The sequence below is a fragment of the Narcine bancroftii genome, chromosome 9, assembly GCF_036971445.1.
Source record: "Narcine bancroftii isolate sNarBan1 chromosome 9, sNarBan1.hap1, whole genome shotgun sequence".
In the NCBI taxonomy this organism is placed as follows: Eukaryota; Metazoa; Chordata; class Chondrichthyes; order Torpediniformes; family Narcinidae; genus Narcine; species Narcine bancroftii.
Genome location: NC_091477.1, coordinates 113,031,822 through 113,059,144, shown reverse-complemented (window position 1 = coordinate 113,059,144; position 27,323 = coordinate 113,031,822). Strand labels below are relative to the sequence as shown.

Sequence of the window (27,323 nt, the reverse complement as noted above, 5' to 3'; positions counted from 1 at the left end):
GTTGTTAGCTTGGATTTCTTTGGGAACTCTCTTCCCAAGAAGTTGTGGAAGCCAAGTCAGAATATATCTGAGACCAAGGAAGACAGATTTTTAAAGTTGGTTACGGGATCATGCAGGAAAATTGAGCCAAGAGCAGTTTCAAATCATTATACAATGGTGAAGCAGCTCTTGGGATCTGTAGCTTCCTCTCACTCCCAGATCCTATGTTCCTAAATGGTCTATCAGGGATTAATTGATCTGCATGGGAATTATCAGAGCAGAGTTAAACAGGATTAAAAAGGCTCAATTATTCACTATGTGTGGTTTATCAAGGATGTTATATAATCTGCACATTATTAGGGCTGTGTTATTTAATGTGAATGTTTCCTCAGGATTGTGTTTCTAACCTATAAGAGAGTTGCAGATCAATTTTATTGAGTGTGAGTAAGGATTTTTTTTCCCCCCTGCCATGGTGCTTTTAGTATGAGTAAATGATTATCTAAACTGGTTAGTGCTTTGTCTGTTCAAGAATTACCTGGTATGTTTATTCAGTGTGCATAGATTATTTGGACCGATTTATTCAGGATAAATGAAAGATTAGTTTGAATGTTTTATTGTAGGTGAAGAATTATCTGGTTCTGTTTAAATGAAATGAAATGTGAAGCCATTTCTAGGATTAGTTTAGTTTGCATGTGAATGTTAGCAGGGATGATTTATTTTGGTTGTGGATCAGAAATTTGAAGATGCTAAACCAATTTAACACATTATTAAGGAAGTTTGTTGAAATAATATGTTTCTTTGCGATATGCCGACTTGTCTAACTTTGTAACTATGGTTGTTCTTTGTGGCCCATTACAAACTGGTAGATAATTAAAGCAAGGCAATTCTTTCAAACTTCTTTCAATCCTGAATTCTATTGGAACGTCTCCCTCACTTCCCATTCCGAGTCCTCCCACCGACAAAGCTCTCAGCAGAACATTTCCTCCAGGTTCGGCTGTGCATGAAAAAAATAATTCCCCTTCATGACTCTGTGTTGGTCCCTCCAGGTTAATATATTATATGCCAAACAGATATCTCAGCACTATCTCAGAGCCTTTGGGAAAGAGAAAGGATTTTGCAATCCTGTCTGTTATTTGTAAAGGTTTGAGGGAAATTTTGGCCTAGCTCTAAACTCATAGTCTACTGGACAGTAGTGATCCCACACTTTTTATTTGCTTATGAGACTTGTGCTGCCTTTAAGTAGGCATATTAAAGCAGCGGGGGGGGAAATACCAGCCATGTCATCACCTCAAAATTATCCAAATTCACGAGAAAGATAAATCAAGTCGAGTTTATTGTCATCTGATTTCATTAGTACAACCCAACAAAACAGTGTTCTCCAGTCCTCAGTGCAAAACATGCAAACACGCAGCCAGACATAACACACATACAGACAAACAATACATACACAGGACAAGTACTTCATCTATACAAATAAATAGATATTGTAAAGGTTTCATGAATATGAGGGTCTCAGATGGTTAATGTGAGCAGTCCCTTTGGTTGTTCAGCATTCTCACTGCCCGTGGGAAGAAGCTGTTCCTCAGCCTGGTGGTACTGGCTCTAATTCTTCTGCATCTCTTTGCTGATGGAAGCAGCTGAAAGATGCTGTGTGCAAGGTGGAAGGGGTCCTCAATGATTTTGTGCACCCTCTTCAAACAACAATCCCGGTAGATCATGTTGATGAGGTGGAGGGAGACTCCTGTGATCCAATGTCAGCACCATCTCCTGGGCAAATACCCCCTGCACTGAGGTCCCAGTTTCTCTTACTTGGCTACATTGGGCAGGTCAGGTTGCTCATATTCTTGTCACCTGGACTCCTAAAACAAATACTCTGTTCTGAGCTCTGTCATGGGAGGAGAGTGCCAGGCAGACAGAACCAAGGATCCAGGAACTTACTCAAAGCTTCCTTGAAGAAGGGCCATCATTACCCAACTCCTTGGAATCTTTGGCCCACAATTGCTCATTTGGGACAGTTCTGAAACCTCGAAGCTATGCAGTGGAAGCTCAGAGAAGCCCAATGAGAGAAACTATCCGCCTATCATCCTGTCTGCAGAAGAGCCTTCTCATACCCCACAAAGCTAGAATAAAAGAAAAAAAACTCCTTTCAGGTGTTCAGACTCCCTGTTCAGAACTGATCTCAGGTATTTTCTCTCAATTCCCACCTGAAAAATATTTCCACTTAAGTTCTTTGCCATGGACAAAAAATGGAATGAGATTTTGTTGCCCAAATATTGGCGGCACGGTTGGCGTAGCGGTTAGCTCAACACCTTTACAGCAAGTGGGACCGGACTGGGGTATGAATCCTGCACTCTCTGTAAGGAGTTTGTACGTTCTCCCCATGTCTGCGTGGGTTTTCTCCAGGGGCTCCACCATTCAAAATGTACCACGGTGCAGGTTAATGGGGTGTAAATTGGGCGGCACAGACTCGTGGGCCGAAATGGCCTGTTACTGTGCTGTATGTTTAAATTTAATTTTAAAATGTAACCTTTTCACTGTCCATTGAATCTTATATGGGACCATTTAATATCACAAAAGAATATTAGCCCATGGGCACAACAATGAACTAAGAAGAAGTTTTATTGAAAATAAGTGAACAGCTTAAATAGTTTGATGCCAAATTAAATGGATGACACCTGGAAACAGGCCTGGAGACTTTTTTTAGGTGATATAGTGAGCAGAGAGTTTACTTAAGGGTTCTCTGCACCCAGTAGTTGTAATAGAGAGATCACAAAGTGAAGCGTGGACAACTTCAGCAGGTCAGGCCACTTTTGTGCAGAGAAAATTGGGCTTCATCTTTCAAGTCGATGAGGTTCCAAGAAAGTTACGGATCACAATTTTGAGATAACATTCTGGAGTTTGAGATCATCATTGTGAAGTACCAGGTCTGCCAATGTGACCCTGTTATTGAGCTTTCAAATGGTAAGAAATATAATAAAATCACTGCTCACACTGTAGACTTCGAATGATTTCTAAATAGGAAATGAACTCCATAGATTTGCATTTAAATATAGAACTGTGAGTTTTAGAAAGACAAGAAATGGAGATGCTGGAATCTTGAGCAAACAATGAGAAGCCCGGGGTACCCCGAAGCTGGAGAGAAATGGTCAGTTCATATTTTGAGCTTGGACTTCTTTTGGAGACCCTGAGATCTTGTTTTGTAACTGCTTTACATCCATCTCCTGTTGAAAACTGTAGCAAGGTGTGGCAGCGACATCTGCAAAAAATGGTTGTCTTGACAAAAGTCATCAAGCAACATGAAATCCCTCTCGTAAACCAAGCATCTCATCTTTACAATTTTGTGACATAGGCTAATTGAATCATAAAGCATCGAATATTCACAATAAGTGCATTCAACAAGTGGTTTTACTTGGTGCTCCCTCTGCTGATTAACGAGCATTTGCAAGTAGGAGAAGAGGAAACATTGAGTTATTGAGGAAGCAAACCCAACCTGGAGCAAGGAAGTGCTCCAGAAGATCCTGCTGAAGTTGACTTGATGCATCTTCAGAATGGGAGACGAGTCAGATTCAGATTTCAGATTTATTGTCAGAGTTCATACATATCATATACAACCCTCAGGTTCTCTTTCCTGCGAGCGAGGCAGAATTACCACTTACTGGCAATGCAAAAAACTGTACACATGTAAACAAATGAAAACAAGCTGACTGTGCAATACAGAGAGAAAAAAAATAAATGAAGTGCAAAAGTAAGAATCCTGAAATCTGTCTCTGACTGAGTTTGGCGTTGAGGAATCTGTTGGTGGAGGGGTAACAGCTGTTCCTGAATCTGGTGGTGTGAGTTGAGTGGCACCTCTACTTTTTTCCTGATGGTAGTAGTGAGATGGGGCGGCACGGTTGGCGTAGTGGTTAGCGCAACGCTGATACAGCACCAACGATCGGGACCGGGGTTCAAATCGCGCGTTGTCGTTCAGGAGTTTGTACGTTCTCCCCATGTCTGTGTGGCTTTTCCCCCAGCTGCTCCAGTTTCCTGCTCACCATTCAAAACATACAGAAAGTGTAGGTCAATCGTGTGTCATTGGGCAGGATGGACTTGTGGGCCGAAATGGCCTGTTACCATGCTGTATGCTTAAATTTTTTGTAAACTATAAATAAAATCAGGGCATATGCTGGATGGTGACGATCCTTGATAATTGCCGACAGCAGCACTTCCCATAGATGTTCTTGATGGTGGGAAGAGTTTTGCTTGTAATATCCTGGGCTGTGTCCTCTGCCTTTTGCAGGGTGTTGCACTTGGGGTATTGTTGTATGCAATTTGGAGACATCAAAATGAGCATCTCAATGGTGTAAGGTAAAAACATCATGAGATGGGACCGGAGAAGGAGTCACCCAGTACTAAGGAGTAACAGAATGCAGATGTGACCTTGTACACTCAAGATAAGCTTGGCACTAACAAGCTGATGAGCAGCAGACTAACAGTGAAGGGTAGCAACAGCTTATTCATGGTATGATAATTTACTAAGTGCGTGTCCTGGGGTATAAAAAAAACACCACTTGCTGATATCGTTAGAATGCGCCTTCTCCAACTAACACTGTTAGTTGTAAGTGTTACAATCCGGTAATAAAGAACCTTGATTTCGACTCAGTCTGGTGTCTGACTCACTCATTCTTGAACAAAGCAGACCTAACAATGGGTAGGCTCCAAACGCAAGGAACTCCAGAAACCTTAAGAGCAGATTCATTAGCACTCTTCAACAGGACCAGGTCTTGACAGGTTTGGCAAGACCAACAACATGGACTCTAGATTGATGCAAAAGACTCCAAAGAGCAACATCATCAAACATCATGATTACAACTTTCCCACAGCTCCTGTGCATCAAGGTTCAAACTTCAGAGATGTAAGACCCAGAGATGACAAACTCATCGTTGTGAACGATAAACTATCAACATGTCAGCATAAGAAGAGAGAAATGACAGATGTATTTTAGCTGTGGCTACCACTTTTGTAATACTGTTACAGTAGAGCAATACTCCTCAACCTGGGTTCCATGGACCACTGGATCAATGGGATCTCCATCCCCCACCCCCATCAAAGTGATCTACTGGGATCGTTGTTTGAAGAGGGCACACAAATACATCAAGGATGCCATCCACCCCGCACAAAGCATCTTTCAGCTGCACCCATCGGGAAAGAGACGCGGGAGGACCAGAACCAGCACCACTAGGCTGAGGAACAGCTTCTTCCCACGGGCAGTGAGAACGCTGAATGACCCAAGGAACTGCTCACACTGACCACCCGAGAATCTCATTTGTCCAAAACAATATTTATATATTTGGATATATGAATATTTGTCCTGTATATGTATTGTTTGTCTGTACATGTGTTATGTCTGGTTGTGTGTCTGCATGTTTTGTACCGAGGACTGGGGAACGCTGTTACGTTGGGTTGTGCTTGTACAATCAGATGACAATAAACTTGACAACTGCTGGCCCATAAAGCCTGTTAAAGTGGTTTGCTGCAATGTAGCCAACACAAATACTACTGATGTAATAAACAAAGTTGTAAATTTGACAAAAAACAAAATGAAAATTCTCCAATAATTTCCTCAACAAAATAAAGTTCCAGTCTGTGATCTAGGAAGGGCCTCAAGCTTGCCAGTCCCCCTCCCCCACTGCTGGTCCATGGGTTTATCATGCATGTTCCCTGGCAAGCAAGTGAATGCTTAAGGTTGTCTGTGGTTGGAAACCTGTTGAGAACAACTGCAGTAGATAGAGAATGCTGATCGTATCATTTTCTTTTCAGCTTTTGCTTGCAGCTACTGCGTCAGCAGCTTTTGAATCTGTAAACACGCTGTGGCTTTTAATTAAATTCTGGGAAACTTGCAAGTTCGTCTTATCATCGGAAAATTGTCGACATCTTCCACCCTAATTTACTAACCAGTTCAGATTTCTTATTTAGGTTCAAAAAAAAATCTCTAAATCCCTAATGGCAACAGGAGAGGAATTGCCTTCATGGCCTATTCTAATTCAAAAAGAAAGAACCTCACATGCCTACAACAAGAAAAAGTTTATATCTTGATAGTTCTTTTCATGAACTCAGGATGTCCTAAAGCATTTTATTGCTAATCAACAAAAAAAAAATTTGGAACGTACCCACAACATTCAACATTCACCTCGTGTACAGTTTCCAGAGGCGTTTGATGGTTTCACTTCAGTTTTCCAATCTTCCAGCATCTAATAGAATTCATTGTCCTCTAAAGGGAATCTTTTAATCTCTGAGTAGGGTAAGTACAGGGAGCCTGTTCAGTCACTCTGAGGAATTTTAATTGACAGCAAATCAAGAAACTGAAAACAAAAAAAATGTAACTTTCCTTATGGCACACAGAATTAAGGAAAGATATAATTGAGGAAAACTTAAAAGCAAAATTCCAAGAATATTCAAAATATGTAGCATTCACAGGTTTTTTTTCCTGGCAGAGGGGAAGTTCAGAAATAATTATGACTTTCTGTGACATTAAAAACTCAATGACTCCTGATTGAACATGGTCTAAATTTCCATCAGCCTTTTGTGCAAGACCAGTAGGTAATTACCCAAGGTTCACAGGATGAAGGTGTTCTCCTGAGAGCTCCATCTGCCAAGACTGCAGAGGAGCAAGATATCTCTGACAGTAATTTCTAAATTTCTGTCTCTAATCGCACATTTGTAGATGACAACAGTTGCTGTAAATATCAAAAGCAAGCATTTGTAACCTCACCATTATTAGTGGAGCAAAGTCAGGCCCGAGGATACTTCTGTCATGAAATAACAAAGCATTTGGCAAGAAAAGATATGTGATTTTTTTTTTAATCTGCCAAGTTCCGGTTTAAATTGTGAGATTATCCAGCATCTCACAACAATCAAGATCTCTTTTATATATTGCGGAAGCTTTTCCACTTGAAATGGTGAATTCCATGTCATTGCAAACGTCGAGCTGCCGGAGAAACTCGGCGGGTTAGAAAGCATCTGTAGAGGCAAATGGATTTGGGGTCAGGGTCCTGCACCAGGATGATTGCACAGGAAGCAAAATAAAGACTGGGCACTACACAGGAAATTGTCTCAAAAGATCTCAAACCGAGTCGTCGACTATCTCTTTGCCTCTACAGATGCTGCCTGACCGATGTGTTCTTCCAGCAGCTTGATTTTTGCTCTATATTCCAGCATCTGCAGTCTCTTGTGGCATCATTGCAATGATATTCAACTAGTTCATTCTTGGGGAGATTAAAATATTTTAATTTACTTTTGACTTTCTTCTGCTCCTAATGCCATTTCTTTGGTTCAAGAATTAAATTTAGGCATACAGACTACGAGCCCATGCTACCCAATTACACCCAATTAACCTGCAACCCCTGTATGTTTTGAATGGTGGGAGGAAACCGGTACACACAGAGGAAAGCCACGCAGACACAGGGAGAAGGAACAAATCCTTATAGGCAGTGCCGGATTCGAACCATGTCACTGGCACTTTAACAGCATGGCCCTAACGGCAACACTAACCATGCCACTCAGAGAATTCAAGAAGCATTTATCTGAAGCAAAGTCTCTTCAGAGTACTTCACTATTTGTCACATGCCAAGTTAATGAAGCTTTAAGGAATTATGCTAGTTCAGTGCAAACTTTGACAATTCTAAATATTCAGAATTAATGATGGCAAATTCATAAAGGTTCCAGAATTTGGAGAACAAAGTCAAATACAAAATCACTTAAGCGTTTGGAAGCTTTAATACTGTTAAGGGCTAATGTAAGATTGGCACCTAAGGCCTTAGCTCACTGAGAGATCCCTTCATTGACCCTCTTCATTTTCTTTGTACCACAGAGTGGATGTGAATCCAGATGATGAGCTCAACCAAGAAAGAATACACATGGTAAGTATCAAAATGAAACCTGCATTTGCTGTATATAAAACATTGCATCATTGAGCAGATCTTACAAATCCCATTGTTTCTCCATTAATAGGATCTGTTTGCTATTGTTCCCATGTTGTTTACTAGTCAGTTGCCTTCCTCTTAGTTGGTGCAGAGGTTCTCCCTTAACCTCTTGTATGCAGTGGTGAGGGGCTCTTGCTGCATGCACTAAATATGTGATGTGGAAGCATGCGAATGTCAAAAATTTGTGATGGAAAGTGAATGCCAAATTTACTATATTATAGAAGAGGTGCATACAACTAAAGAAGAATTTGTGTCCCAACAATTTTTTAATAGAATTTTTTTTTTAATTTAGACTTTGCTTCAGATAAATGTTTGTTTAATTCTTGAACAGTAACAAGCCCTTTCAGCCCACGAGCCCCAATTGCACCCACTTTACCTTGACCTCTAGTGTGTTTTGAATGGTGGAAGGAAACCGGAGTAATCTGAGGAAACCCACGCAGGCACAGGAGAACATCCAGCATCGGATTTGAACCCAGGTCACTGGCGCTGTGACAGTGTTGCGCTAGCCACCACACTAATCATGGCGACCCCCCCCCCCCCCCCCCCCTGCCTATGTACTGGTAATGGCCCATATTCTGAAGTGAAATGAATCTATGTCTGCTATCTGTTACATTTACCCTTCCGTGTGACTCATTTAAGGACTTTTACTTATGCACTTCATTGATTTCTTTCCTCTTTAATTGCACAGTTTATTTACATTTCTTTATTTGTTTACATATATACATTGTGTACAGTTTTTTTATTTTAATTTTATTTTGTGGCATGACTTGAGGTTCTAGTTTGGAAATAAGACACACTCAAGGAGTGCAGTTGACACTTATTTTAATGAACTGGCTGCTCTCTCTTATATGGTCAGGCAGACTCTGGTGTAATCCATGCCCCTTCAGGCTCTGATTGGTTGGATCGGCCCATCTTGCTGCAGCGTCATCGACAGGTGTGGTTCATGCCACTCTGGCTGCTGATTGGCCCTTTTGTGATCCGTAACCACCGATTGGCTGACAGAGCCTATTTTGCAGCGGCCTATGGGAACACGCCACTGACGCCTCGTGCAGCCCACTCGATTGCCGAGTTCAAATGGTGTCTTCTGTGTCAGCCTGCAGCGAAGACCATGGGCCACTACAATTTTAAATTTAGACGCAGTAACAGGTCATTTTGGTCCACGAGTACATGCCACCCAATTTACATCCAATTAACCTAAAGCCCCGGTACTTTTCAAACGGTGGGAAGAAACCAGAGACCCCGGGAAAAACCCACGGGGACACAGGAAGGACATTCAAATTCCTTTCAGAAAGCGCAAGAATGGAAACCTATCACTGGCCCTGTAAAGGTGTTTCACTAACCACTCAGCCAACCGTGCACTACCAATTGCACAACCAATAAGTGGTAATTCTACCTCGCCCACAGGAAAGAGAATCTAAGGGTTGTATGTGATGTCATGTATGTACTCTGACAATAAATCTGAATTTCCTATACATTTTTATTAACTCCCAGTAAAATCCTCATACTGTCCTAATATGTTAACCATCATTTTGTTTTTGCGCTTTGCCGTTAACTTTATCTCATAATGTTTCTTTATTCTGGCTTTATTGCTTGTCACTGGCAATCTAATCTCAAGCTGATATAACGACACACATCCTGATGTAATTCAAAAACCCTACACAGTAAATTCCCAGTTAAAGTACTGTGAATAAACCCTTCTCACTTGTCGCTATGGAGCAGAGAGTGAGGCACATAGTGCATCCTGCCATGAATATAATGCAATTCATTTCATTGCCAAAGGTAAACAAGAAAAACTGCGGATGGTGGAATACTGGAGCAGCACATGAAATGCTGCAGGAACTCAGCAGGTCAGGAAGCTCCCATGGAAGGCAGTAGATAGTCGCCGCTTTGGGCTATTAACCTTCACTAAGAAAAGCGCAGAAGCCAAAGTGAAACGATGTGGGGCTAAGGGGGAGTAGCACTGGCAAGGAGATGATGGGTGAATACATGTGGAAGAAATGGGAAAGGAAGTAAGGAGCTCAGAGGTTTTAGGAGAAATGGGCAGAGGGCTGAGGAAGATGCTCTCTGATGGGAGGAAGGGAAAGGAAAGGAGGAGGACAGATAGAGAAGGTGGGGTAAGGGAAAGAGAAGGAGGAAAGGGGCTGGAGGTTAGGGAAAGCAAGGGGATGGTTGAGAAAACAAAAGGGGAAGTCAGAATAAATTGGAGAAATCGATGTTGATGCTGTCTGGTTGGAGACGTTCAAGATGCTGTTACGGTATTTTTCCTCCAGTTTGCACATGGCCTCAACCTAGCAGTACGGTAGGTCACGGGCAGACATGTCAGTGTGGGAAGCTGGGTAAAGCTGGAGTATTAGTGCAAATGGGCTGAAGAACCATTTTTCCTGCTGGACGTTTCTATTGATGTGGGATGAAACATTTCATCTTTGGGTGCCCTCTCAAAGTCTTTGCTGCCTGGTCTTAGACACCCCTGTCTATCCTATCTGTGCAGCTCCTGATTTGTACACCTGTGTCACATTCCTCCGCTCAGGGCCCTCTGCTCAAGGAAAACAAATGTCACCAAATTTCATTCCATCTGCAATCTTCCCCTTGAATACAAAACATCTTAAAGGTCCTGAATCATCTGAATCGTACATTTAATCATTCTTCCACCAATGTGTTTGTCAGCTTGTGCTTCCAGTCATGAAGTCAGGCTGATTATTTGATAAAGAGTTTATTGTCATATACATTGTGCAACATACATATACACCAAAATGCTTACTTACTGCAGCTGACTGAACAGGTACTTTTGTAAAGAAAACAAGCACAGAAGCAATTAAAAAAACCCAACTCAATAGTTAATTTAAAAGAAAGGAAATAATACAAAAATAGATAATAATTACTCACATTTATCCTCGTACAAATAAATTGAATTTACAGTCCTTTTGTTCTGTCAGAGCAGTCCATCATTATTATAACAAGGAGAGGTTCAAGAGCTTAGTAACTGTTGGAAACTAACTATTCTTGAACCTGACGGTGCTGGTTTTCAGACTTTTGGACCTTCTAAAGAAGATAAAGTTCCGATTTATTGTCAGAGTACATACATGACATACATACATACATGAGATTATTTTTCCTGTGAGTGAAGCAGAATTACCACTTATTGGCAGTGCAAATAAAAAACTGTACTCAATGTACACATGGTAAACAAATAAAGAAATGTAAATAAACTGACTGTGCCATAGAGAGGAAACAAATCAATAAAGTTCATAAGTAAGAATCCTTAAATGAGACCCTGTTTGAGTTTGTTGTTGACGATTCTGACGGTGGAGGGGTAGCATCTGTTCCTGAACCTGGTGGTGTGTGTCTCGTGGCACCTCTACCTCTTTCCTAATGGTAGCAGTGAGAACAGAGCATTTGCTGGGTGTTATGGATCCTTGATAATTACTCTGATGGCAGCGTTCACTGCAGATGTTCTCAATAGTGGGGAGGGATTTGCCTGTGACGTCCTGGGCTGTGTCCACTACCTTTTGCAAGGCTTTCTGCTCAGGGGTACTGGTGTCCCCATACTAGACTGTGATGCAGCTGGTCAGCATGCTTTCCACCACACATCTGTAGAAACTTGCCAGGGTTTACGATATCCTACCAAACCTTCGCAAACTCCTGAGGAAGTAGAGGCGCTGATGTGCTTTCTTCACGATGCCATTGGTGTGTTGGAAAGATCCTCTGAGATAGTAACTCCCAAGAACTTAAATTTGCTCACCTTCTCCACCTCTGATCCCCCAATAATCACTTGATTGTATGTGACTGGATTTCCCTTCCTGCAGTCAACAATCAGCTCCTTGATTTTGGTCTCACTGAGTGTCAGGGTGTTGGTGCACCATCCAGCCAAGTTTTCAATATCCCTCCTCAATGCTGACTCAACACTCCTTTTTTTTATACAACCCACTACCATGGTATCATCAGCGAATTTGTAAATGATGGTGAGTAGAGCAGGGGGCTAAAAATGCAGCCCTGTCATGTTCCGGTACTTATGGAGATTGTGGAAGAGATACTCTTACTAATCTGGAGACTAATCTGGAGATTGTGGTCTGGAGATAAGGAATCCAGGATGTAATTACACAGCGAAGTGTTGAGTCTGCCTGAGTGAAATGCGGTTGTGACCAGGGTGATGGGGTTCCTTTATGATATTTGCTACCTGCTTGAGACAGCACCTCACATTGATGTGTTCAATGAATGGGGTGAAACACAAAAGTTCTAGCAGCGCCCATAGGAGGTGAAGATATATTGCTGACATTTTGGACCTGAGCCCTTCTTCAAGGTATGGGGAAAGCAGGCAGGTGCCTGAATGGATGGGAGGTCAGAGCCTATGTTGGGCCTGGCTATGCTTATTACTTTCTGGAGACATGTGCTTTCCTGGACATTCAAGTTGCCAGACCAGGCTGTGATGCATCCAGTCAGTATACTTTCCATGTCGTACTTGTTGAAGTTTGATCTTTTTGCTTTTAATTCAATAAATGGATCAAAGAAAATACATTTGCACATCAATGAGTCATATGTGCTTTTCAAATTCTTCCAAATAGGTGATTATATTTGTAATCACTACCTAAAACCTGAAATACTTCTGGCTTCTTTAATTCTGAGCCTGCAATTATTGGTTGACGTTGGCACCTATACCTTCTGTTGTCCAAGCCCTAGGTCCTTGGTCGAGCTTATAATGACCATCACTTTTTCCTCACCTGCAGTGCATCCAGAGATGATTTTGAATGACTTGACAATGGGCAATGTGACTGTCCTTCGTAGGCAGCTGCTCAGGATTGAGCCAAATGAGAGAGACCACAGATGCTGGAAAACTGGAGCAACACAAAATGCAGGAGGAACTCAGTGGGGCAGGCAGTGGACAGCCAATATTGTGGCCTAAGGACAATGTCTGAGCTGCTAATTGACAAAAGGCACACCTCCGATATCCTTGCACTCTCTACAAGCCTCAGGTGAAAAGTGTCATTGTTCACGACAAGTCAAGAAACACAACACCATTCAGACAGCCTATCACTGAGTTCAGTATCCAAACCCCACCACACTAGAACCCAGCAACAGAAGTTATCCACTCAGCTCTTGAACCTGCCCTGTGCTCAATATTACTGTGTCCTACACAAATGTACTGGAGAAACTCAGCAACTAAAGACTTTCTAGTTTAACCCCTTTCTGTTTCAGTTCCCCATAGACTTCAATTCCTCAGTCTTTCAAATACTTACCCTTAAGTATATCTAGTGATCTCATTGGAAGATGATTGAATGATTCATGAATTTATAGGGATAGAGAATTTATGTGGGCCGAAGCACCTGTCCATGTGCTACAATGTTCTGTTCTATGATCTAGTTTCCACCACTCACTGGGGCAGAGAATCCCAGAGTCTCACTATGCTCTGTGGGAAGGTATTTCTAAGTTCCTTATTTTTATATGCCTGATCCCTTATTTTGTAGCTATGTGCTCTTGTTCATGACTGGTGACAACATCTCAATATCTCATGGGCCGTAAGGGCCTGTTACCATGCGGTATATCTAAATTTAAATTAAAATGAATAAAATTACTACTCGTCATCTAAATGACTCCACTTTGATTATATTTAGTGACTGCATTCTTGCTTCTGTCTGAGTAGAAAATTCCAAAGATTCTCAATTCTCGAAGATAAGAAATCCCTTCTCAATTCCACTTAAGATGGAGTAACTTCATATTCTGACATAATTCAATATTATGCTTTGTATATTTTCATATTATACTCCCTCTACTATCCTTGCAGATACCCCACTAAGAGAAACATCCTCTTAGCATCCACCCTGTCAGACCCAGCAGAATCTTAAAGGCTTTAATAAGATCACCTCATTCTTCTAAGCTCCAATGGTATAGGCCCAATCTGTTCATCCTGGTGAATCTTCTCTGCGCTGCTACCAATGTAAATATCTTCTCTTAGCTGCGGATACCACATGTGTGATCTCACAGCACCCTATGAGTTATGTCACTTTTATACTCCATAACTCTTTTATTAGAGCCAACAATCAATTGGGTTTCTTAATTACTTGCCTTGCCTGCACATTAACTTTCTGCTTCGTGTAAAAGGATTTCTGAATCCCTTTGCCCTCAACATTTTGAAATTTCAATCCATTCAAATAATATATTTTTTTTTCATTCTTCCAAAGTAGATAACTTCATATCTGCTCACATTACAGTCCCTCTGCCAACATTTCCTCAAGAGTAACTGAAGGTGTAAGTGGAAGAGAAAAGTCTAATATTCCAAATTCTCTTAATAGCATGTGTTTTCACAAATAAATTGGATGCTTGCAGAAAAAAACCAATGGCCACACACCACTCACCCAGCCTCCAACCTTCATCTTTACAGATGATCTTATGACCTTTAATCTGTTTCACATGAAATTGCCTCGACTACTTCCTACAGTTGGTGCTGTTTAACTGAGGTACAATAATATTTAGGGGAGTTTTTTTTTTGCATTTTAGATTCATCTTCTTCTCCACTGATTTCTACGCAGTAACTATATCCAATAACCATTCCATTATTGTCTTGATGCACTCTACATAGTTAACATTACTTTATAAATAACTGTTATGCTTTATTGCATGTTTACAATTCTCAGTTTTTGAGGCTCTTTCTTTACCTTCCTTTGGGAATTCTTCAAATAATAATGTTAATTGCTTGAACAGCGTCTTTGTTGTAAGAATGTTTAAATACACCCTACTCGTCCTAGATTTGACGTGATAAGTTTGTGACTTTATTTGTGATAGATTCAGAGGAACAAGAGCCTTTTCTTGCTTTCTTTCTCTCTTTTTTTGCATAACTATTTTTTTCCGACATATCAAAGCAACAATGGAACAGCAGACGTATTGATGCTGGCAACCTGCTGAGCAAGATGAGAAACATTGGAAGTTAAAAACAATTACTGTTTTCCTGCCTAGGCAAGTAGATGTGATTTGTGTTAAAGGTGCCTGTTCGTTCTCCAGTGCTGATGACAGAGATTTGGATGGCACAGAAACAGACCACCAAGCCCATGCTAACCCTTTTGCTCATGTACATTCATTCCATTTCCATTTAGACAGGTCCATATCTCTCCATGCCTGTCTAAATATTGAAAGGTCCGAAGATTCATTTTAGTGTGACGTTGCAGTAGTGTGTGCGCAAGCGCAGCGAGAAGAATGGAGACAGCAGGCTGTGAGCTCGTCATGCACAACTAGTTTTCTTTGAGTTTCACGCTGCAGCCGTTAAGGCCCTCTGGAATCTGCCACTTAAGTCCCGGAACACTCTTACGCTGACGTAAGCGCATACGTGTACTTCCGGTCTGTACCGGAGGAGTAGGATCCACGACGCCATCTTTGCCATGGTTGTTCCACTGAACGCGTGTAACAAGCGTCAACGGTTCACCATTACAAACATGTGTGCTGCCACAATGTAATAATACACTAAAAATGTAATATATATGATATTCATCAATGTGGTCTGCCGTAAGGCAAACAAAGAGTCATCATGAGCATTGGTCGGTGCCCCTAACAATAGGAGAAAGATAAATAAAAGAAGGTCCCTTTGAAGACACTGAGTACCTGTGGATTTTCCTTCCCCACTCCAGTTCACACCATCAGCAACCCATGCTCCAGATCAGGAAGCCTTCAGCACCTAGGCCCTTTGGGACCCTCTCTTGCCCTCAGCACCTTCTCAATACCCAGTTCCCATAAGCCAGTCTCCAGCAGCCTGCAGCTTTCAAGTCACCAACAGCTGCAGCCTGTGTGGGTCCTACAGTTGCTGGGCCCCTTGCTAATCCGCTGCTGTGGTCACCGTCCTGTAGGCACATTTGTGCTTTTCCTCAATAGGAGGGGTGGTGGTGAGGAGAGTACTCCCTGTTTTGGTGCCCTGCACCACTCTGCTGCTCCCCCAGAGTCTGCAACCCCTCATGGAACCGTGTCCCGCACAGGCACTGCCATCTTACACACAGACCTCCGTTGTTGCAGGGTTGACGAGAAAAACACCGTCAACTCCTTTAACTGATTAAAGCCTGTTTGGAGTCATAGTCTTCTGGACCAGGCAGTAGGACCCTGTGCAGCAGCGCTGTGTCTCCACTTCCTGTTCTCCCAATCTATTAAACATAGAGATTATATATGATTGCAGCATCTCCACTGGAAGTAAGTTCCAGATATCAATCACTCTCTATCTAAAAAAGCAATGTTGCCCTCCGATCTCCTTTAAAATGTCTTCCTCTCACCTTAAACATGCCCTCTTGCTTTTGGCATGAGAAATAGGTTCCAGACTCTTATTGCCTTACACCCTCCAGTAGTTGATTGTTAACTTCTCTCCGTGGCAAGTCATTCAGTCAAAAGGATCTCAAATGCAATACCTACATCCTTTGAATAAATATAAAATAAATCATGTGCTTGTTTCAAAAGTAAAAGAATTTTGAATAAAGAAGCAGGTCTTTTCTTTATGGGGTTCATACTATTCTCCAGATATGTAGCCTGTAGACCTGAAGGTAGTGAATTATTTTGAAGTATAGAGAATAACTATAACTGTTTCCTAAGGTACACAGTTTTTTGAACATGTAGCCATTTTTCTCTTGCATTCAAGTATCCTTAAGATGTAGGTTAATGGTTAATTAGCATTGGTAATGGTTTCACATTGATCAAAGGATTAATCACACCAAACCCTATTGTTCACTCATGATTAAGGGTCCGGTAGGCATGATTCTTGTTTTCAATATCCATTTATAATGACCACAATCTTACATTGATCTGCATAGAAATCCTTACCTTTTAACTGATCCATACACCCTTGAATGTCATCATCTGCCAGTATATATTGCAAAGTCTTTTTTCAAAATGGCAGATTTGTCAATATTACTCAAGATGTAATGGTCTCATTAGTGGTCTATCCAGATAGAACTGCTCCTCCAAACATCGTTATCCCCAATCCCATTTTCTACTTTCTGTTATCTTTTATTTCACATTTCCAGGCTAGTTTTAATCGTGTTTGTTAACATATCATAACTCATGTAAAGTTGAAACACTGAACCTCACTGGGCAACCTCAGTGGCGCAGTTAATTCCTGGTTGAAAGTGCTGCTTTGTGAAGTTCGCACATTTTCCAGATGATCCAGAGCTCTGGTTTCCTCCCATATATGTTGGAAGGTGAATTTTCCCTAGCATGTGGATAAGTGATAGAATCTGGGAGAGATAAAGGGGAATGAACAGGGAGAATTGTTTACAAAGAAATGAGTGGGGAAATTGGATTGCTCTGTGGGTTGGTATGGACTCAGTGAACCAAATGGTCTCACATGGAAAAATAGGTGGGATTGTATTGGCTCGCCCACAGTTCGCATTCAAGTGCATCTCCAACCCTGGACTCCTGACAAGTCTTGGGGCCTCGACAGTATTGCGGAGAATTGAATGCACAAGTGTGCTCGAGAAACTAAGCAAGTGACGCGGCATCCATAGGAAGTAAGGAGCAACTAACATTTTGGGGCTGGTGATCTACTGAGTTTTTCTGGCACATTTGGGTATTGCACTTGACCTCAGCAGCTGCAGGCTTGCTGGTTAACTCGATTGTGCAGAATGGTTTGTGTGGTGCAAGAAGAACACAGGCATGGACTGTACTCTCGACACACCTTTTACTGTTTCTAAAGCAAGCCACTTTGAAACAGTTGGCATTTAGATCATTTTAAAAAATTCAAGGAAAATAAATTCAATTAAAACATAATAATTGGTGTAAATTAATTGAAAATGTTAATATTGATAAAAAATAAAGTATAAAAAGGACTTTCCTGATCCTCAAGTCAAGTCACCTTTATTTATCGTTCATACCATGCTCGCACAGTAAAGACAAGATAGCGTTTCTCCAGAACCACAGAGCAGATTTACATAAATATAAGTTAGAATAAAAGTTAAATACATTAAAGTATTAAGACGTATACAGTAACAGTGCACGGTACCTTATCCACAAATATTCTGGGAGTTCAGGAGCCTAATGGTTTGGTGGGGGGGAGTGGGGGGGGGAACTGTTGCCCAATCTGCATGTAAGGGCCTGAGTGCTACGGTACCTCCTACCAGATGGCAGAAGGGTGAACAGTTTACATGAGGAGTATATAGAGTCCTTCACAATGCTTATTGCCTTTCGCCTGCATTGAGTGATGTAGATGTCCTTCATGGTAGGAGGAAAGCCCCCATTGATCTTTTCCATTAACTGCACTATCCTCTGCAGGGATTTATGGTGAGGAGGTACTGCTTCCAAACCAGGCAGTAATGTAGTTATACAGTATGCTCTTGATTCATCCTCGATAGAATGTCATGAGGACAGAGGGTGGAAGATAAACTTTCCTCAGCCTTTGCAGGAAGTAGAGGGTCTTCTGGGCTTTCTTGGCTATGGAGCTGGTGTTAAGAGACCAGGTGAGATTCTCGATCAAGTGCACTCGAAGGAACTTAATACTGTTGACAACCTCAACAGTGGAGCTGTCAGTGGAGTGTGGTCGTGTTCCCCCCACTCCCCCCTCCAGGCTCTCCTGAAGACAGTAATCATTTCTTTTGGGTTTTTTTTAATGTTCAGATACAGGTTGTTGGCTCTGTACCAGACTGTTAGTTACTGTACCTCATCTCTGTATGTTGGCTTGTCATTCTCATTGATCACGCCCACATCATGGTATGATGTGATTCAAACTGTGTTTAACTGCACAGTCATGGGTCAGCAGCGTGAACAGCAGTGGACTAAGCATGCAGCCATGGGGCTCCACCCCCCCCCCCCCGCTCCCCCCCCCATGCTCAGTGTGATAGTCTTGGAGGTGCTGTTACCGATCCAGACTGCCTAAGGTTTCCCCAACAGGAAGTCAAGAATCCAATTGCAGAGGGAGGTGTTTAGACCCAGCAGGTTCAACTTCCTTATCAGGTACTGTGGTATAATTGTGTTGAATGCTGAGTTGAAGTCAATAAACAGCATTCAAACATACGAGTCCTTGTTTTCCAGGTGGGTGAGGGCTAGATGGATGAGGGCTAAATGAATGAGGGCTAGATGGAGAGCAGTGGTGATGGCATCATCCATAGAGTGATTGGGTCTGTATGCAAACTGCAGGGGGTCTAGTGACGGGGGCAACAGGAGCTTGATGTACCCCATGACAAGCCTCTCGAAGCACTTCATGACAATGGATGTGAGTGCGACAGGGCGGTAGTCATTGAGGCAGGACACAGAAAACTTCTTTGGCACGGGGACACGGTTGTGACTTTGAAGCACGTCGGGACCATGGCGCTTCTCAGGGAGATGTTAAAGATGTTGGTGAGAATATCTGCTAGCTGAGCTGCACATCCCCTGGGCACTCTGCTGGGAACGTTATCTGGTCCTACAGCGTTCCATGGATTGACCTTGCCTAGCTCTCCCTTCACATCGGCCACTGCAAGACACAGCACCTGGTCATTTGGAGGAGAGGTGGTCTTCTTCACTCCAACATCATTTTTTTGCTTCAGAGAGCACGTAGAAGTTGTTCAGTGCTTCTGGGAGGGAGGCATCACCAGCACAGGCACTTGGTGTAGCTTTTTGTGGTTGGTGATGTCTTGGATGCCTTTCCACATGTGTTGTGTGTCCTTGCTATCCAACAAGTGACTGTGAATGCACTGGGTATGCCCAAGCTTTGCTTCCCTGATGCCTCTTTCAATAGCTAGGGCTACCTTGTCGTCCGCTCTGAAGGCATCATCTTGGTTCCTGAGCAGCACGCGCACCTCCACTGTCATCCATGGTTTCTGATTGGGGCGAGTTATGATGGTGTTGGGCACAGTGACATCGCCAGAACACTTACTGATGTAGCTGGTCACTGATGCCGAATACTCCTCCAGTCGCCACCAGCTGCTGCTTCCTTGAACATGTTCCAGTCAGTGCGCTCAAAGCAGTCTTGAATGGTTCCGCTGGCCAGGCTTTAACCAGCGTCCGAACTGGTCTGGAGTGTCTGACGAGTAGTCTGTATGCTGGGATTACAAAGATGTGGTCTGGTTATCTGATGTGGGAGTGGGGCGCTGCCCAGTACACATTGGAAATGTTCATATTAATAACCCTCTTAATAACCACCCATAAAAGGAATGGGTGCTGCTCTGGTTGTCCAATGTGTGGCTGGTCTAAAGCTAAAGGGGTCAGATACACAATGAACCCTATGATCTGTTTCTTTACTCTAAATGCTTTCGAACAAACATGTAAGTAGTGACACAGCTGGTAGAACTGGTTCCTCACCTCTTCGACTTGGTTTTCATCCTGACGTCCAGTGAATTTTGCATGGGTTTCTTACGGGTGCTCAGGTTTCCTCCCACTTCCCAGGTGGTTAGTTTAGTTGGCTCCTAATATGTAGGTGAGCAGTTGTTGACCTGTGAGAGACCCACAGAATACCGGTGGTGTGCAAACCACAGGTTAAGAAATACTCAGTTAAGTTTTGTCTAATTCCTGCATTTCAATAATTGGTTCCTTTTACAGAGGTCTATCCCAAAATTATTATGAAAAAATCTAAGGCGATCAAATTATTATACAGGCATAAGTTTGTAACTCCTCCATCCTCCTTTCACTAGTCATCCTGAAACATAACATCTGACTCTCAACCAGAACTCCATGATTTTGGTTGTTAGTGAGAATAACGTTAACTACTGCAATTGCTAGAAATCTGCAATAAAAGAAAATACTCGCAATGTTTAGCAGCTCATGCAGCATCTACGGAGGGAGAAGTAATCTTATTAAGTTGAAGAAAAAGGCAGAATTTTTTTGTTTCAAGGCTTTGTAACTCTATTTCCAATACTCCTAGAAACCAGTGAATTGAACACAAAAGTAATCCTTGCTTATTTGTACTAAAAGCAGAAAATGATGGAATCACTCAGCAGATCAGGTGGTATCTGTGGAAAGAAAAACAGTGTTAACACTTCATCAAGACAGGAACAGAGAGATTAAAAATGAGCCCCTCACCACCATCATTTTGTATGGGTGGCTGCCTACATTTTTGCTCATACCTTGATGAGGGCTCAGGGCTCTGTAACTTCGCTATATAAAGTATAAATCCATGCTGCTGAAGACCCAACTGCGCTGGGTGTGTCACGTCTCCAGAATGGAGGACCATCGCCTTCCCAATATCGTGTTCTATGGTGAGCTCTCCACTGGACACTGAGACAGAGGTGCACCAAAGAAGAGGTACAAGGACTGCTTAAAGAAATCTCTTGATGCCTGCCCCATTGACCACCACCAATGGGCTGATCTCTCCTCCAACCGTGCATCTTGGCGCCTCACAGTTCGGCGGGCAGCAACCTCCTTTGAGGAAGACCGCAGAGCCCACCTCACTGCATCAACATAAAAGTCTCCGTCGCAGCATTCACTCTCCTGCTTGCTTTATGGGAATTCATTTTTGAGAATGAACCTAAGCCTTATGCAAAATGACATGGCATTTAAATTAAAAGTTCAAGGTAGGTTTTGGTCAACTGACTGTGAATCCAAGGAGAATGGAAGGGAAAGGCCAAAAAAGAAAACCTCCATTGTGAAAATTCAGAAAGCCAGCAAAGATTAGCCTGCAATAAAAGTGATTAGAACGAAGGCAATTAACCTTCTTCAAGTAGACAGGAGTTTGATTCAAGTTGTAATTCAGGATAATGTATGAAAATGAATCTGACAGAGGGTCTAAGATGAGAGTGAAAGCGATTAGGTATTGTTTTTAACAAAATCCAAAAGTAAGTCAGACTTGAATTACAATGTCCACTCAATTGTATTTGTAGATTTTCTTTGAACAATGATAACATTTGAGGATATTTAGGAAAAATTGTGTAGTGAATTATCAAAGGAACAATAAATCAGAAGATCACAAGACAAAGGAACAGAACCAGGCCCCTCGGCCCATCGAGTCTGTTCCGTAAATCTACACTCAAGTTACTCTACACTAGTTCCAATTTTCGGCCTTTTCCCCATATCCCTTGATGCCCTCACTGATGAGATACTTGTCTATTTCGTGTTTAAATACTCCCAGTGATCTGACTTCCATTGCTGTATGTGGCAGTGAGTTCCACAGATCCACGACCCTCTGGCTAAGGAAGTTCTTCGTAATCTCTTTTATATGGATAACTTCTAATTTTCAGACTATGTCCCCTTGTCCTCGAATCACCAACCAAGGAAAACATCTTACCCGCATCCACCCTATCTAAACCTTTCAAAATACGAAAAGCCTCTATGAGATCTCCTCTCATTCTCCTATACTCCAATGAATAGCTGCCAAACGCAGCTATTAGGATTCAGTGGAAAGAACAGGCTTTTTTCAAACAAATGTTTCTCATGTAGTGGTAAACAAGAAAGTCTGCAGAGCTGAGGTCCAGTGCAGCACATAAAAATGCTGGTATAGCTCAGCAGGTCACGCAGAATTCATAGTAAATAAAAGGCAGTGGACGTGGCAGCCATGTCCCCCTTCCTCAGGAGTGCCAAAAATCAGGATCCCCCTCCATTTCCACCCCCTATTTATTCTGCCAGAACTAGACAACTTGAGTTATAGGGAGATGTTGGACAGGATATTCTCCAGATTGTGTCCTTTATGGGGCTTTATATAATCGTGAGGGGCCATGGATAAAGTCAAAACACAGAAATGTTAGAGGAGCTCAACTGATCTTGCAGCATCCATAGGAGGTAAATAATATTACTGACTTTTCAGACCTGAGCCCTTCCTCATGGTATGATAAAAGCAAAGGTAAAATGAATGCTCAAACTTTATGCCCCCCCAGGACAGATCATTCCTCAACTAGATGGGACAGGTTTGAGGTATGAAGGGGAAGATATTAAGAGCAACTTTTTCTCTCAAAGGATAGTCCAAATCAGGAAAGAACTGGTCGAGGAACTATAGAAGCAGGTTATTACAATTACAATGTTCAAAGGTTATTTGGACAGATGTATGGATGGGAACAGCTGAGGAGAATGTGGAGCAAATGCAGCCAAATGAGACCAGGTCAGAATGCCAACTTGGTTAGCATGCCTGTTCCGTGCTGCAAGACTCCATGAAAGGAGGCAGGTAAATTTGCTGGGGAGTTGGCACAAAACTGGTGTTGAGGCCTGGGGCAGATCAGCCATCATCATGTTGAATGGAGGGGCAGGCTTGAGGAACTAGATGCACTAATTCCAGCTCTTATTTTCTGACATACTTAAGCAAAATATTCTTGAGAGTTGCTCCATGAAATGTTCATTTTGAGATTTTTCTTAGCTGACTGACTCATTAGATTCCTTGCGGCTAACTAACGAATCAATGTGTCTGCCGAGGTTCTGCAATCAGACAATATTAATAGCCAATAATGGGTCACGGTTGCGTACTTACCTTCGTCGGGAGCAGTGCGACGTGCATGAGTAATAGCGCATATGCACGGGTGTGTTAAGCATCCGTATACAGGCGATGGATCTCAGATGCAGGAGGAGGAGAGAACCCATGTGGCATTGAGCAGAAGAGTTTGGCTGGGTGGTGTTTGGGGAGTTGAAGAATGCAGTGTTGTGTTGAATGAATAATAAAGTCGACTTCATGGGGTGCTGAAAGAAACGAGTGATTGCATTCTTTATATATTTGTAAGCTGTGGTAAATTAGGGGTGGGTGATGATCCATAAACTTCACTGGACAACAGTTTTTTTTTCCAAAATGATGTTTGCTGAACAAATTGGGATTATGATAGACAACTTCAAGCTGAACACAAAGATCATTTCAGATTTGCTGTATCACACAGGAAGTTGGAGAAACATTAAATCAACTTTTAATGAATTAAATATGTTCAATCACATAGGGACATTGCATTAGTTCAACTGACCTAAAAATGTTTCGCCGCTGATTTTTGTTCGTACTCAGCATCTGATGCCTCTCGTGTCAGTGTCCAACAATAGTTGGCCAGCATTGATGGATTCCAGTTGCCCTGATACCACTTTTCCATGGTCACAATGTCCCGGTGAAACCTTTTACCATGTTCGTCACTGTCGGCACTAAGATCAGGAGGGAAGAAGTCCGAGGTCAAATGCAGAAAACGAATTTTCAATGACGTATTGCACTTCATGGTTTTGTACGCTTGAAGCATGTTTAAAAATATGAGAGCAAATCACAAAAATAGGTTATACTAAAAACAAATGGTGCATGAAAGGAAATTGGTAAGGTGATTTCGTGATCAGCAGCCCAAAATCAAAAAAATGCACCCAAACGTGTTCAGGAAGAAAAAATATTTGTTGTCCATTGTTTTTAATCATGTCAGTGTTCTCAGGTTATCGCGCAAGAAATGTAATTTTATCAAACTGGAAGTACGAAATGGGAGCAACTTCTCCTCCTCTCTGATTATCAACACAGGATGCGTGCTTACCCCACTGCATTACTCATTATACATCCATGACGGTGTGGCCAGGCACTATTCGAATGCTATCCATATTTGCCGATGACACCACAGTTGTCGGCAGAATCATAAATGGCAATGAGGAAGCGTCCAGAGGAAGATGATGTCACACAACAAATACTTTGTGCTTAACGTTAGCAAAACCAAGGAGATGGCTGTGGACTTCAGAAGGGACCCAGGGGAACATAACCCAGTCCTCATCAAGGACTCAAATTCCTGGGTGTCAAGATCTCCAAGGATCTGTCCTGGAGTCTCCACGTTGATGCAATCTTGAAGAAGCCCTGCCAGCAGCTGTACTTTGTGAGATGCTTGAGGAGATTCGATATGTCACCGAAGACTCTTAAAAACTTCTACAAGTGTATCGTGGAGAGCATTCTGGCTGATGGCATCACTGCCTGGTATGGAGGCATCAACTCTCAGGACAAGGAAAAACTCCAGAGGGTTGTTAACTCGGCCTGCAACATCACAGACACCAGACTTCACTCCGTCGAGGACATCCACATGAGGCAGTCTTAAAAAACCAGCTCCTATCCTCAAAGACCCCCACCACCCAGGCCATGCCCTCTTCACTCCGATACCATCGGGAAAAAGGTACAGGAGCCTAAAGACAAGCACTCAGCAGCACAAGGACAGCTTCTTCCCTGCTGCCATCAGATTCCCGAATAATCAATGAACAAAAGGCACTGCCTTACATTTCGTGCACTACTATTTAAATTTTTTATAATATGAATCTTTGCTCTATGGAGCTGCCACAAAACACCAAATTTCATGACTTGTTCATGACAATGAATCCTGATTCTGATTCATTTTGTAAAGCAGCTTATTAAAAGGAGTCATGGATCTGGAAACTGGGGATCACAGCTACCTGCAGGTTTGTTATAAATTTTGAAATACAATTCTGCCCATGGATCTGGCACATACACAGCTGGTTTATATTTCATTTCAGTGCGACTCACAGAAGGAGGTGATAAATGAGATGTGCCACAGCGGGTTTGCTCCAATGCATTCTGCCAAAGAGAATTCTTACTGGCAGCTTCCCCAATGTCAAGTTCCCAATTTCTCCACACAGAGCAAGGCCTGACTCTGTCTGGAACCCAAGCATTTGCCCAAGTCCTGTTTCTCCCCACCCCCCACCCCCCCTCCCACCCCCACAGATTCTTGCATTCTTTTTTTTATACTTAGCAACTATTTAAATTTCCATGGAGCCTTTCTCAAACTCAGGCCAACATCAAGCATTTTGCTACCAATTTGAAATTAAAATCAATATATTTTCAGGATTACCCAATTTGTGTGCAGCAAGCTTGCATAAAGAATAGTGTGGTTATGGCCATGCCAGGGACTGGGTGATGTTGGAATGCAGGGGAGCAGAAGCACGGGTCCACATAAACATAGAACATTACAGAAGAGGACCGCCAGCCCGTGATGTTATGCCGACCAATGTAAATTTACTCCACGACAATTTAATTTTTCCCTATCTCACACCATAACCCTCTGTTTATTTTGCAATCGTTCACAGACATATTGGTGAACTTCCATAAAGGGTTCAATACACAAAAGTACCTGAAAAACTCAGATCACACAGCCTCTATAATAAGTAATTATTTTTGGGCCTTCGTCCTTGGTCAGGGTATGAGCATAATACAGGCAAGCGCCTGAATAAAAAGGTGGGGGAGGAGAGGAGGAGGGGCAGGGGTGGAGGCTAACAGATAAGAGGTCATAGGGTAGAAGAGAAAAGAGCTGAGAAGTGATAGGGGGCGGTGTAGCTCTGTGAATGGAGAAGGAAGAGGGTGGGGAGCTGAAGGAAAGGAGACAGAGAGATGGGGAAAGAGAGAGGCGGGGAGAATGACAGAAAGTGGAGAAGTCGATGTCAATTCCGTCTGGTTGGAGACTGACAGACCCTTCCACCCTTACTGGGAGAATCAACCAAGGGAATGCAGTGCAAGGTAAGCTGCTGGAAGTGAGGTGTGGGAAGGAGAGATGGGAGGGTGGGGGGAAGAAGAGAGACACCTCGATAAGAGAGCATATCGCCACACATAAGAGAGCAATTATCTAACTCAGAGAGGAATAGGGTGAAAATGATGTGACATTTGTCTATACATAGCAGGCAAAGAATTGCTGGAGGAACTCAGCAGGTCAGACAGCGTCCATGGGTAGAAATGGTCAGTCAGCGTTTCGAGTCAAAACCCTCAATCAAGGCAAATTGATAAAGGGTCCCGGCTCAAAACATTAACTGATCGTTTCTACCCTTGGACACTGTCCAACCTGCTGAGTTCCTCCAGTAATTCTTTATCTAGTCAAGATCCCAATAGTAAGTCTGTCCCTCAAAACTTGGGATGGTCTGAGTGAGTGATTATGGCACTATTTCCTTATATCCCCTGATGGGTCCCTTAATATTTTTTGTTTTAATCACAAAATAAAAACTGGAAATTACATCTTTTACAACATAATTTTTCAGTCAAATCATACATTTAATTGCAGTAACGCCACTTGCTTCCATTTTATGCAACACACAATGTAACGTTTGATCACCGTCACAAGATTACAAGATATAGGAGCAGAAGTAGGCCCATTGACCCATCGAGTCTGGTCCACCATTTTAATCATGAGCTGACTTATCCACTCACTCAGCCTCATTCCCCAGCATTTTCCCTGGAACTCTTGATGCCCTGACTAATCAAATACCTGTCAATCTCAGCCTTAAACACACCCAACATCCTCGTCTCCACAGCCGCCCGTGGCAACAAGGTCCACAGCCTCACAACCTTCTGGAAAAAGAAATCCACATCTCTATTTTAGGTTGACCCCCCTCTTATCCTGAAATTATGCACTCTTTTCGTAGGTTCCCCTGCCATGGGAAATATCCTGGCCATATTTACTCTGACCAGGCCTTTCAGCATTCGAAATGCCTCTCTGAGCTCCGCCCCTTCATCCTTCTGTACTCCCGACAAGTTAAATACAAGAGTTGACAATCGTTCCTCATGTACTAAACCTTTCATTCCTGGTATCATTCGAGTAAATC

The 27,323-nt window shown here is 42.5% G+C and overlaps 1 protein-coding gene and 1 long non-coding RNA gene across 2 annotated transcripts in view; one reads left to right on the top strand and one right to left on the bottom strand.

The window, feature by feature from the left end:
- The window catches only part of LOC138742667 (sodium/hydrogen exchanger 9-like), a 391,181-nt gene that overhangs the window by 303,506 nt on the left and 60,352 nt on the right, over positions 1-27,323 (top strand). The window contains exon 13 of the mRNA XM_069897383.1: positions 7,829-7,877. Within this exon, the coding sequence (XP_069753484.1) occupies positions 7,829-7,877 (49 nt within the window). The remainder of the gene's footprint in view (positions 1-7,828; positions 7,878-27,323) is intronic.
- LOC138742668 (uncharacterized) lies at positions 8,777-12,613 on the bottom strand. Its single transcript, XR_011344352.1, has 3 exons — positions 12,523-12,613; positions 10,824-10,979; positions 8,777-9,056 (listed from the first exon to the last, which is right to left on the bottom strand). It is a non-coding gene; the product is annotated as an uncharacterized lncRNA (long non-coding RNA).